This window comes from Lemur catta, chromosome 4 (genome assembly GCF_020740605.2).
Source record: "Lemur catta isolate mLemCat1 chromosome 4, mLemCat1.pri, whole genome shotgun sequence".
In the NCBI taxonomy this organism is placed as follows: domain Eukaryota; kingdom Metazoa; phylum Chordata; class Mammalia; order Primates; family Lemuridae; genus Lemur; species Lemur catta.
The window spans coordinates 5,842,736-5,857,218 of record NC_059131.1 but is presented as its reverse complement, the minus strand read 5'-3'; the positions used below and the strand labels follow the sequence as shown (position 1 = coordinate 5,857,218).

General features: G+C 53.1%; 1 protein-coding gene across 4 annotated transcripts in view; it reads right to left on the bottom strand.

Moving 5' to 3' along the window:
* ASAP2 (ArfGAP with SH3 domain, ankyrin repeat and PH domain 2) overlaps positions 1-14,483 on the bottom strand; it is a 172,848-nt gene that overhangs the window by 3,060 nt on the left and 155,305 nt on the right. For 2 of the 4 annotated variants that reach the window (XM_045549002.1, XM_045549003.1), the window contains 7 exons: positions 14,168-14,281; positions 11,783-12,035; positions 9,297-9,431; positions 7,510-7,675; positions 2,336-2,385; positions 1,804-1,895; positions 1,270-1,392 (listed from right to left, as the gene is read on the bottom strand). In XM_045549002.1, coding sequence (XP_045404958.1) covers positions 1,270-1,392; positions 1,804-1,895; positions 2,336-2,385; positions 7,510-7,675; positions 9,297-9,431; positions 11,783-12,035; positions 14,168-14,281 — 933 coding nt within the window. The remainder of the gene's footprint in view (positions 1-1,269; positions 1,393-1,803; positions 1,896-2,335; positions 2,386-7,509; positions 7,676-9,296; positions 9,432-11,782; positions 12,036-14,167; positions 14,282-14,483) is intronic. The other 2 variants (XM_045549005.1, XM_045549006.1) reach the window with 1 other exon arrangement.

Here is a 14,483-nt window from a genome sequence, read left to right as displayed (position 1 = left end):
CATTTACTTCATACCTTTCTGTAACTTCCATAGTTTGGCAAATAAACAGGCATTTTCCATGTGGCCAAGCCCGTTGTCAAATTGGAGCCCTCCCACCCCACAGTGGACTGTAGAGGTGTGGGAGCCAGGCCAGGCCCACTTCTGCCAACCCGTGGGGTCTGGCTGGTGTTAGCAAGTTCGGGTCCTCACAACCTCTGTGCAGCTGGGACTCTCCTCGCTGGAACCCAGGAATCAGGCGCTGGGGCCCTTTTGTGCCAGAGCTACAGCGCACTGACACTGTGGGAGCTCCTGGCCCAAAGGCGCTTTCTAATTCCTCAAGGGGAAATGAGGCCACAAGAAGGATTGGTGAATCCAGGCCAAAAGCAGTGCTGCAAGGCCGAGGGTTCAAAAACCTCTGGAGGCTAAGAGCTTCCAGTTTAAACAGGTGGAAGCTCTGGTAGGACAGGATGCAAACTCCCTGCACTTGTCAAAGCAGAGCAGTTTCTGCAAGTCCTGCTGAGTTGTCAGTTGAACTTCGTGCTAGCTGGGCTCCGTCTGCAGGGCTGGGCCTCTCGTACCCAGCGTGCGGCAGACGCTGCCCGGTGCCTTACGCACCTGCTTCACTTGAGTCAGTCAGCCCTACAACCCTCATTTGAGACAGCTGCCTCTCAGCGTGCTCACTGGCTCATCCAGCAGTGCTGTGCACAAACTCCCTTCCACAGATGATGTCACTAAAGCTTAAAGATAAAAGCAACCTGTCCCAGGCCACGAGACTGTTAAGTGGCTGAGTCTGAATTCTTAGGGTCACTAGGGGAACCCTGGTGCTCATCTTGCTCCCAAGCCCAGCTGGATGCCCGAGCAGCCCACAGCTTGCGTCAGGACCAGACCAACATCCCGGACTCTGGCCTCCAGGTCAGCTCCCTTTCTAGACACTGGACTCCACTAATCCAGCAAGGGCAGGTAAAGGCAGAGGAACTCAAGGCCTTGGAATGAAGGGGTCTCACTCCAGGCCCCTGAGTGAGCTGCAGCCCAGTGGCCTGTCCACCGTACGCGAGGGAGGAAGCCACCCTGGGGGATAATCAGGCCTGCTCAGAAGTGGGTGTCCCCAGAGGAAGAGACACCTGGAGAAGCTAAGGGGCAGAATGGCTGGTGGCCTGAGGATTGAACGGTGGCACCAGGACTGGCCCGCTCAGACTGAGAGAACCTCAGCTGTGAGCAGGTCTGTCCAGCCAGGTGGGCAGGGATGCAGCTCAACCCCCGGGGACCCCGCCTGGCCCAACCCAGACTCACCCACCACTCCTGGTCCTCCTCCCCGTCCACGATGATCACATCCCCCTCGGAGAAGGTCAGCTCGTCCGGGTTGTCGGCCACACAATTATAGAGTGCTTTGACCCGCTTGGGCTTCAACTTGGTCTGTGTCAGGAGAGGAGAGGGGCACAGGTCAGTGTGGCAGGAGGCCTAAGCTCCTGGGGCAGAGAACTGGACCATTCTGGTCCAGCTGGTCTCAAGAGTCCCAGGCCTGGGCTTGGGAAGCCCACGGTGGGGCAGGTGAGTACAGCTCAGGAGCCGGGGAGAGAACAGGGACCATCCCAGCCCCACAGAAAGGGAAGAGCTGGGGAAGAAGCAGCCAGGCCTGATGCTTGTGGCAGGTTTGTCCTGAAGCTGTGGTGGGACGGCCACGCCCACCAGCTGCCTAGCCCCAAGCAGCCAGGTACCAGGACGGAGACCCCTGCCCTGCTGCAACCAGGGGGAGAGGAAAAGATCCGGTTCCCCTGCGCCCTTCTGGCAGAGCAGAGGGGCAGGAAAGGAGGCTTGTCCACTTACTGCCTGCGACTTCCTGGGCATGGGTGCAGGGGGCTGCAGGACCACGGCATTGGACAGAGGACCCAGAGCTTCTGTTCCAGAGAGGTCCATTGCTTTAGGGCAAAAATGAAGCAACTTTACAAGATGTCCCATCAGTCATAAACATCAGATGTAAACAATAAATATAAAAGCCACAGAGTCTTATCTAAAAGCAGATTTCCCAGATGTTGAGGGAAAAGTCCCCTAAAAGCTGAGAATCTTCTGCCTTGGATGCAGCCCTTACAGAGCGTGCAAGGTGGGTAAATGTGCCAAAGTGAGTTAGGTGTCCCTCAGGGCCTCCCCGAGCCCACCCCGTCAGCAGGGTGGGACAGGAGTGAGGAGCCCAGCACCAAGCTGCCCAGGAGCAGAGTGTCAGAGGCCGAGGCGGGCAGGGGGGCTGCACACCGGAGCACAGCTGGGCCCTCCCTCCGTACTGACCGCCTGGCTGGGAACATCCCCCCACGAGCCCCACAGGCTACGCAGAAACAAACCCAGCCCCAAGTTAAATAATTACCAGGTCCTCTCGGTTGGCCTTTGTTGATCAGTGGAGTCGGCTTGTCAGCCCTACGAAGAAAGGGAAAAACAGACTTAGTGCTACCCCAGGCACCTGCCCCTAGCGCATCCCTGTTAGTGCGGGAACCATCTGGGTTCATGCCAAACACATGTGAACTGATTTCCTCAACTGCCATTCAGCTCGCTCTTTTTTTTATGAAAAAAGGAGGAATGCGAGGTCCTCACCCTACAACCAGGGTATGCTGTCCATGTGGGCCTGTGGCAAGGACCAGGGTCAGGGCTAGAAGCTGGGCACTAGCCACGGGCTCTGCCCCCAGCTTGCTCAGCCCCTTCCCTGCTTTGGTCTTGGTCCCTTCATGTGAAAGGGAAGGGCCGGATCTTAATCTCAGGCCCAGAAGGCTCTGCCAGGACCTGCCCGAGCACCACTGAACAGTGTGGTCTGTGCCTCTGTGGTCCCTGCTTGCTGGGACCCAGCGTGACTGACCACAGGCTCAGCACATTCCAAGGCCACGGGGTAGAAACACACAGGTAAGGGAGCGGTTCTCAGGGCTGACAGGTGGGGTCTATCAAACTCAGACCTGCCGTCTGGTTGACCTGGGTAAGTGTGTTCCCGAGAGCTGGCACTTCCATCCATCTGCAAAAGGTGTTGAGTGACACCAGGTCCGTCAACTCTCAAAATACGGACAATGCCACATGTCTGGGAGGAGCTGAGACAGGAGCTCTCCGGTTCCCTGGTGGGTCTTGCCGGGCCTCGCAGGGTGCTGGGTGCACGACAGGGGCGTGGTGTGCAAAGGGGGCAGGGGGTGGAGAGGCGGAAGGGGAAGGCCGGGGAGGAAGGGAAGTCAGGGATGGAGTTCTCCCCGCTGCACGCTCAGACTCTTCCTCTGCTGCCCCAACGGACCCCGCCTGGGCCTTGGTGCTGCAGCCTCAGAACGAAGCTGGAGAAAACGTAACATTGGCTTTGTTCATATGTTCAAGAAAGTGAAAAAGCATAAAAATAAAGGCCCCACAAACACAGCCAGTCTCGCCATTTGATTCCCATCAATGTCTCTGGGTGTGAATGTCTCCACAGCCATCACGATGCTGACCTGGCCGCCTCCTGGCCCAAGGTCACCCCCAACTGCAGAACACGCACAGGGAAGGCCTGAGCCTCTCAGACCGCAGTCAGCAGACTTTTTCTTTGAAGGGCCAGATAGTGAATTTTTTAGGCTTTGTGGGTTAGAAAGTCTCCGCCACAACTACTGGACTCTGCTACTGCGGTGTGAGAGCAGCCACAGACAACGCACGCACAAACGAGAGCGGCTGTGTTCCAATAAAACTATGTGTGCGCACCAACATGTCAATTTCACATAACTTCCATGTGCCATAAAATATCCTTGTTTTGACTTTTTCCCAAGCACGTACAAACATAAAAGTTGCTGTTAGCTCCTGGGCCATAACAGACAGGAGGTGGGCCGGAGACTGCCACTCCTGCTGTAAGGAAGTGGGTGTGAAACCCAGGTTTATACCAAGGAAAGATTATTGCCCGGGGAGGGGGGGGAGCGCTGCTTCCTTTACAAAGAGGACGCACCAGTGTGCTCCCTTAGAAACAGCACTCCACTGGGTGCCGACAACACGATTCCACCCGTCCTCATCTGTCTTAGACGTACTCTAACCTCACCTGCTCCGTCCTGCCCAACCTCTCCTTGCACTGAGATCTGAAACCTGGTAAGACCATGCTAGGAGGAAACTCATCCAGTAGCCCCAGCTAGAACTCCGCTGAGAGCCAGGAAAGCAGAGGCCTCTGAGTGGCTGGAAAGAGTGCACCCCAAACCCTGCACTGACAGACCCCTCCCCTGTTCTCAGAGCTCCCTCTGAGTGCTGGGGGCTGACTGTTTCTTATCCAGAACTTCAGCACATGATTTGATCTCTTGAAAAACAGCAGCTTGGAAAGAGCAAATCCAAGAATGTTGTACGGGAAGAGGAAAGAAAGCTGATAAGAGGTGTGGGCATATTCATTAAGATAATTCAATAACCAATTATATTTCTATATGCTGTTAAAGAACAGGAAGGCACAGATATGAGTGTTGTATTTTAGAAAGTTATCTTGCAAAGCAGCGTTTTAAAAGTTCTGAGAATCTTCCAGTTCAAAGTGGCAGACTGAAATACATTTACTTCTACTTCCTCCCAAGGAAAAGGATTTCAAAAAAATAAACCAAAAGGAACAAAGAGACTAGGAAACAAAATGTTGGAAGCTGGGAAGGGGAGGAAGATCACAGTCCAGCCAGCTGACCTCAGGAAGGGCCCCTAGGCCAGCAGCCAGCAGTCCCAAAACACTGCCGTTCGCCCTGCGCCAGGGGTAAGGCAGAGCCACCAACGGAAGGACTGGTCTGATGTCTGTTTAAGGAGCTACTGAACCCCCCTCTTCTCTGAATAGCCTGGCCGCTGCCTTACCCCCAACCCTACTAAAGACCAGAAGTTTCTACGCTTGGAGAGTGCAGAATAGAAGGTGTCTGGACTGGGGAGTGCCAGGTACAGGTGTTGGGAGTATCTTGAAAAGCAGAGGAACTAAGCAAAAGCTGAACTTTATTTCTCTACTCAACTCCCAAAAAACTTACATCCTTCAGACGACAGACTTTTTAAAAGACTATTCTCCAAAGAACCCGAGTCATCCAAGAAAAAAAGGCCCAAATGCGGGAGTTCCCCAACCAAATGGCCCAACCAGACCACGCCCCAGCGAGCCCGCACTGGCTGCCCTGGGTGGTGGGCCACGTCTGCCAGTTTCCAGCCTCCCCTGAAGCAGGGAAAGAGGAACTTGGAGCAGATTTATGGGGAGACGCTTCTAACATACAGGTCAAGACAATGTGGAAGAAACACACTATGCAGAAAAGCAAAAACTAAGCAAACACACCCATCATACTATTCTCAGATGAGGTAAGAGAAAATGGTCTCATGAGACAAAAGGAGGATGCTGCTATGAAAGGAATAACTTGAGAGTTATTATATCACAGTAAGCATGAAAAAGACTCAATAAAAGAACTGGAAGATAAAAATCTAGAAAATCTCTCAGATCTTTAAAACAGGCAAGCAACAAAGCAGGAGAGGACAGGAGAAGGTGGCAGAGGGCCAGAGGATACTGCCCGGTCCCAGGCGGCGCTCCCAGCCGGGTCGGCCGGCCTGAACGCCCGGCAGGCCTCCCCGCCCACCACCTCTCCCCCTGCAGAAGTAACCCTGGGCCCGGGATGTGAAGATGGTGGGGCAGGCAGCAGACGGGGTCTGGGTCCACCTTTGGGACCGGGGTCAATGGAGTACACTGAACTCAGGGTGGGCATCACGTCACCTTGCCTGCACTGAAGCACAGAGGCTCCAGGGCAGTCTGTCAGAGAAATGAGGTGACACCAGTGAGAAGAGAAATGATGACACATTCAGAGGAAAGGCCAAGGGGTCTGACTTCTGAAAAGCAAGAATTATATTAAAAGAGAGAACAGAAAAAAAAAAAAGAACTTAAGGCAATACAAAAAATCAGCGAACTTTCTCAGAACTGAAGACTAGCTTGTAGGCTGAGAGGCTCGGTCGTCTGTCCGGCAGCACGGACGGAAACACCCACGCTGCGGAGACCAGCAGGGAGAGGCGGCATCATGTGGGGGGGAACAAGGCGGCCTGAGGGGAACGAGGAGGGCACGTGGGGGAGGGTGGCCTGACTGCAGCACCCCAGCCCCGTGGGGCGAGGAAGGCGTCACGCGGCGGGAAGCCAGAGCTCGAGCACCCAAGGCGGTCCTGGAACCGGAGTCAGATCCGAGCAGCGAGAGGTGGCGGTGGAGGCGCGAGGGGAGGTCTGTCCGTAAAGGAGTACTGATCAAGTAAGTAAATACGGGAGCCAGATTCTCACCCTCAGAAAGGAAGTTACAAGTGCAGAAAGGGAGAAAATTAGAATAAACCCCATGGTGACTGTACAACACTGCCCCCACATTCCTTACTGAGGTGGGTCTGACTCCCTGTGACACTCCACAGCCCTGTGCCCTGACGCAGCCAGGCTCTGCCACTGTTCACGGGTAACAGATGGCAGAAATAACATGGGGCCAGTTTCCAGGGCTAGGCCTGTCTCTGGGGACTTGTCTTAGATCCAGCCACCACGCTGTGAGGACGCCCGCGCCACATGGAGAGGCCACATGCGTGCAGGTATTCCAGCCGCAGCCCAGTGTCAACCACCAGACACACGGAGGGCAGAGGCCTCCGACGGTACCAGTCCCACCGACGAGTCACCTCCTGTGTGGCACCACCCAGCCTTTCAGTCTTTTCAGCTAAAGCCCCAGATACTGTGGAGCAAAGACAAGCCCCACTGTGCCACCAGGATTCCTGAGAGTCTGTGGGCATAATAAACTGGCTGTGGCTCGTGTCTGTCAGCGTCGGTGTGGTTTGTTACTGGAACCGAAGTTGGAGATATCAGTGTGAACTCAGGGATTTTGACATAGAAAGATACGCAGTATAAGTGGTGTGTGCGTCTTTATATACATACATTTATGCACATATGCACACGTGTGTGTGTGTGTGTCTCCAAGTCCTGACCATTCAGAGGGCCTGTCTGGGAGCTGTGACACTCCACCTAGCACCCAGATCTTGGCCTCTTAAGTACCATTTCTGCTAAAACGCACTATTTCCCACTGTAAAGATCTAGAGGAAGAGTCATGCATTGCATCTCTCTGCAGTAAAGGGCATTATCTGGACAAATGGCTAAACCTGAATTTGGTCTAAGGCATCCATGTTAATTTCCTGATTTTGGTGGTGGAAGTGTGTTTGTGTAGAAGAATGTCCCTGTTGGTAGGAAATATACACCTCGCACTGCAGAGGGTCTGTGTTCCAGATAACCTTGCCAGTGAGCAGCAAAAGAGCCTTGAGGGTTCCATGTCTTGAGGACTTTACCTTGAAAAAAATCCCAGTTCTAAATTCATTATGCAGATTTAAGATACACATTTGTAAGAAATTTTTTATAGTTTAAAAATTCTTCATGAATTGAGACCTCATGAATTAGTTTAGGTGACGGCTGGCCTCATACATTACAGGAGCAGGAACATGGGATTGCAAGTGTTCCTACGGCAACTGCAGCAGGTGCAGTTGTAGGGCCACTAGGCCACTGCCATCCGGAAGCTCTCTACATGCAAGGTGTGGGGACGGGCCTCCCGGCCAGGCGAGACTTACCCGGGAACAGGCTTCTTCTGAGGGAGGCGGCTGGGGGGCTGCGGGGGCAGAGGCGGGGGTTTGCTCTGTGAGCCCACGGACTGGGTGGGCTTGCTTGGCTGGCTCAAGGCTTCTATCACGCCGGGCGTCTTGGCTACAGGAGGCGGCGGCGTGGGCGTCAGGGGATCTGCGGAGAGAAAATGAGGGAACACAGCAGTCAGCCCCAGGGCTTCCCCCTCCAGCCTTCTCCCTGGAGGCCTTTTTTTATTGCTATTTCCTAAGGAAAAAACTTGCTGCTGTTTCCTTGCTGATTTTCAGAAAACCATATTATTGAGGAGGAGCAGGGAGTCCTTTCCAAAATAATAAGGAAACTGCAAGTCTACAGTTATGGTGAAGATTTTTCTATTAGCCAGTGAGTATTTCCTCAGCCAGAATTCCCCGTGGGGAAGCCGGCACAGCCTTCTGCTCTCGGCCCTAAGAGGACGCAGGCAAGGCTGCCTCTGCCCGGGGCCCTGGGGCTCCTAGGGTCACTCTTTCCCCTCGGCTGACCTGCGGCCAGAGGGAGCGGAGAGCGCGAGCAGCTGACTTAGCAAAGGCCCCACAATCTGTGAAGTGCGCAGGGCAAAGAGGTTTACTGGCAGCCCTGTTGCACAGGTGAGGCGCTGAGGCTCCAAGAGGTGAGGGGACCTCACCCAGGGTGACAGAGCTGGTAAGAACCTGAGCAAGGCCAAGTTTCTTCCCCCAGCCTCTCCCCTCTCCGACGAGCATTAAAGCCCTCTCTGAGTGTCTGGTTATCATCCTGTGTCCTTGTTAGAAGTGGCAGTCTGCCTCAGGACGGGAGCTAACACACAAGGGTGGGCTCCTCCCTGCCGGGACAGCTGCCAGGGAGGGACAAGGGTCGGGGAAATGAAGGGATCCAGTTAGAGTCTTTCTTTTCTTTTTTTCCTTCTTTCCTTTTTCCATTTTAAAAGAAAAGTCAAAAGGCAGACTCTAGCACACAAATCCAGCTCCAGGGGCACCAGACGGAGAGGCAGAAAAGTGGGCTCTGGTCCGCTGTGCGCCCCCTGGCTGTTCCACATGGCCAGGCTCAAAGACCTCCCAGCACAGTGTCCCTGGCTCTGCCGCCGTGGGCACACCATGCTCCCTGTGCCCAGGCCATGCTGCTTTCTATTTTCACTTATTCTAAAGAAGCCACAAGCAGCTTGCCCTAGGAATGCTCCTGCTCTGGAAGCTACGAAAGCCAAGCCAAAGCCCGGAGATGCCGGGCTCCTCCCCTGGAGCTGACGCAGCAGGAGACACGGCAGCGTCCTGGGCTTATTCCACTGACAGTAAAAAAAGACACCCTGGCTCTGCGCTTTGGAGAAAAACCTCTTCCTAAAAACCTCCTCTTGCAGCTTCCCTCCCCCAAGGTTTTGGAGACTTTCAACCACCTGCTGACATTGAAAAAAACACATGCTAGATTATGAACCAAAGGACTGTCCCCAAATATTGAAAATCACCAATGGCCAAAGGAAAAGGAGACTCCAGGGTAGTGTGTAAAGGAGGAAATGCTGCTAAAATGCTTTAGAAGACAGAGAAAGGGAGTGAGGGAGCCACCTTGGGGCGCGGTCGGGGGACAGACAGGAGTCTGAAGCTGGGGGGAGGAGGCTGGAAGAGCCACAGGTGGCCACACAGCGCTGGGCACCCGGCACGTGTCTGTGCCAAGTGTGCAGCCCCGCGGCTCTCTCCCGTGCGGCTGCTGAGGACGCCCCCCTGCCATCCAGATCTACAAAGCCCACGGGCAAGGAAGGAAAAAGAAAAAAACGTACTGGTAGATGTCACTCGAAGAGGGGGCAGCGGTGGATGGACAGCTGGCGGATCTGACGAAGATCGCTGCCGGCTTCCACCGTCCACACTTACAGAGTTTGTCTTCCACAGGGTGTTAGCTGAGGAGGCTGTCTGAACTAAACCCACACGCACACGCATGCACACACGCATGCACACACACAGAACAAAAACAGAAACAAAACACTGCGTTATTGATCCTCTCCCTTATGAAACGGTCACTATGACCCTTCTAGAAAAGTAAACAGGATGAACTTTTTAATCCTTGTCTGTGGTATCTGGAAGACAGATACTGATACACCCTAAACCAGACGCTCCAGGGAATATTTCCAGCTGGTTTTCTCAATTTGACTGTGAAATTTAAAAGTTCTTGATTTTATTACTCAAATATAAATATTGTTTGAAAAGGGAAATAAATAGCCACAACGACCTCCCCTGAGCACTATACCGGGGCTTATGGAACTTCTGCTCATCTCTGTCCTTCCACTAAGTCCTCCTGTGGCTGTCACTGCCATGCCAGGAGCAGCACCCCAGTCCCAGCCTGAGCTGGTGCAGAGAAGGGCAGATGACACCAGGTAGTTTAGGTGACCCACAAAAGGGACAGCATTTCCCCAGTCACAAGACCTTCCTCTGCCTCACAAAGCTCCAAGCTCAGGTACATGGGGTCCAGGTGCAAGGTGCGACTCCGTGTCAGAGGCTGGGCCTGGAAATGAGAGGGGCCCGCACCCTCCCAGGGCCAGGCCACGGGGTCCAGAGGAAGCCTTCGCACTCTCCCACGGCCAGCAAGGTGTGCCTCGAAGTGCAAGGCTGACAGTGTGGGAATTCCGTCCTAGACCACGAGTAGGCCAGACAGGAGCAGGGGGAGGTGGCTGGGGGACATCAGGTAAGAGGTACAAATTTATTAATACATCTTTGAAAGAAGACCTGAAGCTAGAAGGAAGAATGGCAAGAGAGAAGAGAAAAAAAAAAATCAAAATCCTCTAATTCCAAGACTTCATTCAGGAAACCAAGAAACGAAGATGAAGAGCTTACCATCATGCCTTTTCCATGACCCAACCAACAGAGCAAAAGAAAATCCCTCCTCACATGACACACACAGTCAGTAAAAGCCACTACTGAGAACGAAGATGACCAAACCAGTCTGGCCCTGGGCCTTACAGAATTAATGCCTGTCTACAGGACTTGGGAGGAGAAGGGTGGCAGGGAGCAGGTGGTGGCTGTGGGACTTGATCTTGCAGCTGCCTCCCTTGTTCAGGGACATCCTCACCCAGCACAAGGGTGGACACTGTCTGGGGCGCAGGGTGTGTGGGGGCAGTGAGCGAGCTGGTTTCTGGGCCTGCCCTTGGTAGGTTTGCTCCTGAGGTGTGTGATTCAGCGACAGGTTTACAGTCACTTCTCTGGGCCTCCCTGAGGGACCAGCGCAGAGCTGTGTGGGAGGGTCTTTGAGACACCCAGGATGGCAGGGGAAGGCAGGGCCCAGCCACACCGCCAGGCACACATGCAGCGGGATGGCTGCAGCCGTCTGCACACCCCTGGAGCCAGGTCTCCCGGCCACTACCATCAGCACTCCTCTGTCCTCCCCTCCCAGCTATCAGCTACTACATAAGCACAACACAAACAGCAGCCGCAGCAGCCGCAGCGCCTGGACGCCATGCTCTTGGAGGCTCTCGTCCTTCCTAGGCCACCCCTCAACAAAGCCAGAGCAGCCCCTCCTTCACATGGGAAACCCTGAGGGCCACGGCTGGCAGCCCCAGAGCTGAGCCAGTCGCTTGCCAGACCTGCTTCAGCAAGCACAGTGGCCAGCTGGTCTTCAGGACTGGACAAATTATTCAGCTTTTGGGAGCTTCGGTTTCCATATTTATAAAAATCAAAAATATCACCTGTTGCATCAAACTCGCCGTGCTGACAGAGCAGCTGAGGTGAGGACAGCTCTTTGCCCTTAAGGTAGGATCCACAGGGCCAGCTTTGTATTTTACAACCAGGTTGAGCACTATTCCTGAAATTAGTATCTTTTTATCCTTCACTTCGTGGGGATCAGGGATAAGAAATGATCGCAGGTGCCACAAGCTGGCCCAGGTGCAGGCAGAGGAGAAATAAAAAAGGGAAGAACAAAGGCATAGCAGGGGAGCAGTAGAGAAAAGGAGAGAAAGGAACGCAGAGGAGATCTGCAGGAGAGCATCTCCCAGGCCCAGCAGCCCACCGTGCACCCTGGGCTGCCCTGGGGGAGTCCCCACACTACCCAAGCACGCAGATGCCACACCTCTGCCCAGAATAAGAATCCAGTCATGAGACTCTACCATCATCTGGCATCCTAAGAATGATGGAATCCCCTTAGGAAGCAAACAGAAAATAACTGCAAAACAAAAGAGCCCATATGTCACCTAGTTGGGGGCAAAGCAGCTGCAAACTTCCAAAGCACAAAGCGAAACAAGACGCTCTGCATTCTCGGGGAATGCTCACATTCTCATACCTTTCCCGATGTTCCGTGGGGGTAGTGGGGGGGCACTGGTGATGCTGGGGGCTGCAGGCTGGGTGGGAGGTGGGCTGCCACTTAGGATGGCTCCATAGGTCTCATTCTGCAAGATGCTGGGCATGAAACTCCTCTGCTTGTCCTTGGCAAGGTTTGCGGCATCTCTTGCCAAAGACGCAGTGTTAGGCTGAAGCTGGTTGGACCCCAGCTGGTAGAAGCTGACAGGCCGGTCTTCCCGCCGGTTCGGGCTAGGCTGCAGAGGAATGTCAGAGCAAAGGTGTGTGAGATGCAGACGCAGTTCTTGGTGCTAACATTCACTTCTGCTTGGCATGGTACCATTTGAGCTCTCGACTATTGCATGAAAGCTACAAGATTTAAAACTTCTTGTGTCTTGTAACTGAAAACCAGCGACCCCCAAACAAGCTGTGATTTATAGACTATAATTCTCCACTCTGTGAAGCATTTAAAATAAGCTGTTTCATCTTACTAGCCAGAGTTACCTCAACCTGGCTCTGCATTTTCCTTGAAGTTCCCCTTCCTAAACATGCTTTCTTATGTCACACCCAGCACAGCTGGCTCTGGTCACCTACTTGCAATCTCTCTCCAACACTATATGGCTAATTCAGCAGAGATCAATGCTTTCTTCCCCTATGAACAGAAACTCCTGAGGTTCCTCCAAATCAGGGTCAGCAAACAGTGGCCTGTGGGCTGCCACCTGCTTCCATAAACAAAGTTTTATTGGAACACAGCCATGCCCGATCATTTACATATTGTCCACGGCTGCTTTTGAGCCATCCTGGCAGGGCTGTATAAGTGCAACAAGGACTGTGATACCTTAGGCTCATGAGTCTAAAAATTTTACTATCTGGCCGTTTAAGACTTTGCCCACCTCTGCTCTACCTGAAAGTCATATGCTTCACTGCAACTGGACGTATGGAATGAAGGCTCAGGTAACTTACATCTAACTCATATAGCAAAAGTCAGCTTCATTATGTTAGTTACGATCTTGAGCAAATCACTTCACCTTGCTGACCCACACTCCTACATTCTCATCTGTTAAACGGCTATAACTTTAACTGCTTCTCCAGCGCAGAGCCAGCTGCTTAGCAGGGGGCTGCCACAGCTCAGTCTCAGCTGTGGCATCCCTCCTCCCCCTCACAGGACCACCTACCTATTCTAGGTTCTGGCCAAACTGACAGTCACACCCAGTGCAGGTATGCAGAATGCAGCAGCCAGGGGGTCTTCACACACCCTTCTAAATTCCAACAAACCACTCTCTGCTGGAAGTCAAGTGAGGGCGGTGGCGAGTGAGGACGCCAGAGCCCCTGCTCTTGTACTTACACTTGGACTCTGCTACCTGCTTTATCACTTGCTCATAAAAAGGAAGGGGACGCATATCCCTTTGATGAACAGGCACGCTGGGGCAGGTGGGTTCAAGCTTTCTTTTTGTAAGGCAGGTAAGTATGCAATTAGTTAGCTCTCCTCACTTTGATACTGTTTTGTAGTTAACTTTAAAGTAATTTCTTATTCTGTATCCTAAGAAACAGTAAGTACGGACTTTAACTGCTCCATAAGCAGGGACAGTCCCATGGGTTCAGAAATGCCATTGAGACAGTCTTTCTAAAGTCCTACAGTAAAAATTTAGGAAGTTTAAACCACAGAAGTGTTTAATATGGCATTGCCCACTAACTTCAACACGGAACACGATTCAGGCATGCTGCTGCCGGGGAGAGGGAACAGGCCGCAGCTCAGAGTGGGCTTTGGAGTCACACTTGGAGTTTGACCCTGAGACCCCTGTGAAAGCAGCGACCTTCCTGTCCCGCCCCCTCAGGGTGTGCAAGGCAGTGAGTGTGGTGAGAGGGGAGCTGGACAGGAGGCGGGACCCTTGTTCTAGTCCCAAGCTGTCTCTAAACTGTTGCTTCACTCTGGCCTTCCCAATCTCTCTCTTGAGACATCAATGCCCCCATCTGATAAAGGAAGGGGTTGGACCCAATGAGCTCGAAGGGCTGCTCAACGCTTTCAGCTTAAGTTCTTGAGACCAGCAGGGGGAACCTGGCTCCTTGTAACATGATCCCATAGCAAGTGAGCCTCCTCTAAAACTCCCTGGACTCAAAGGCCCTCCCATACATTTCTTTCCTTGCAAAAGGTGAGCAGCTGCCTTTGAGTACATAATTAGCCATTCCTTTAAATTAACATGCGCAGGAGCTGGGAGCCAGCAGGTAGTCCCAGGAAGGGTAAAACCAAAAACCTACTGAGATCAATGAAAGCAAAAAGTAACCTCTATTGTCCACAAAACAGCTTTCTGTCTTAATTACCAGCTGGGATCCACCTTGCTCTGAACGAAGCTTATCAAACCCTTTTATTGGGTGGTAACCGGGTGCAGACCTGCAGTTTCTCATCCATGTCGTCATCACTTTCATCCAGGTCCTCGTGGAGCAACCGCCACTCATATTCAACGTGGACGTGAGAATTAAATCTTCCGGATAAGGCCTGGGTCAGCTGAGGGAACAAAGGGGTGCTCAGTGCTGCTGCTCACACACTCAGCCACGTGAAGCGGGCACCAACCACAGTGTCCAGAGGACAGCCCACGGGCAGCACAGGGAGAGGGGCCCAGGGACAAGCAGCCTGCCTTCCAGCCACGGCAAACTCACTGAAATCTCTGAGTCTCAGGTTAAGCCCCCTCCCTCTACCTGATTCATAC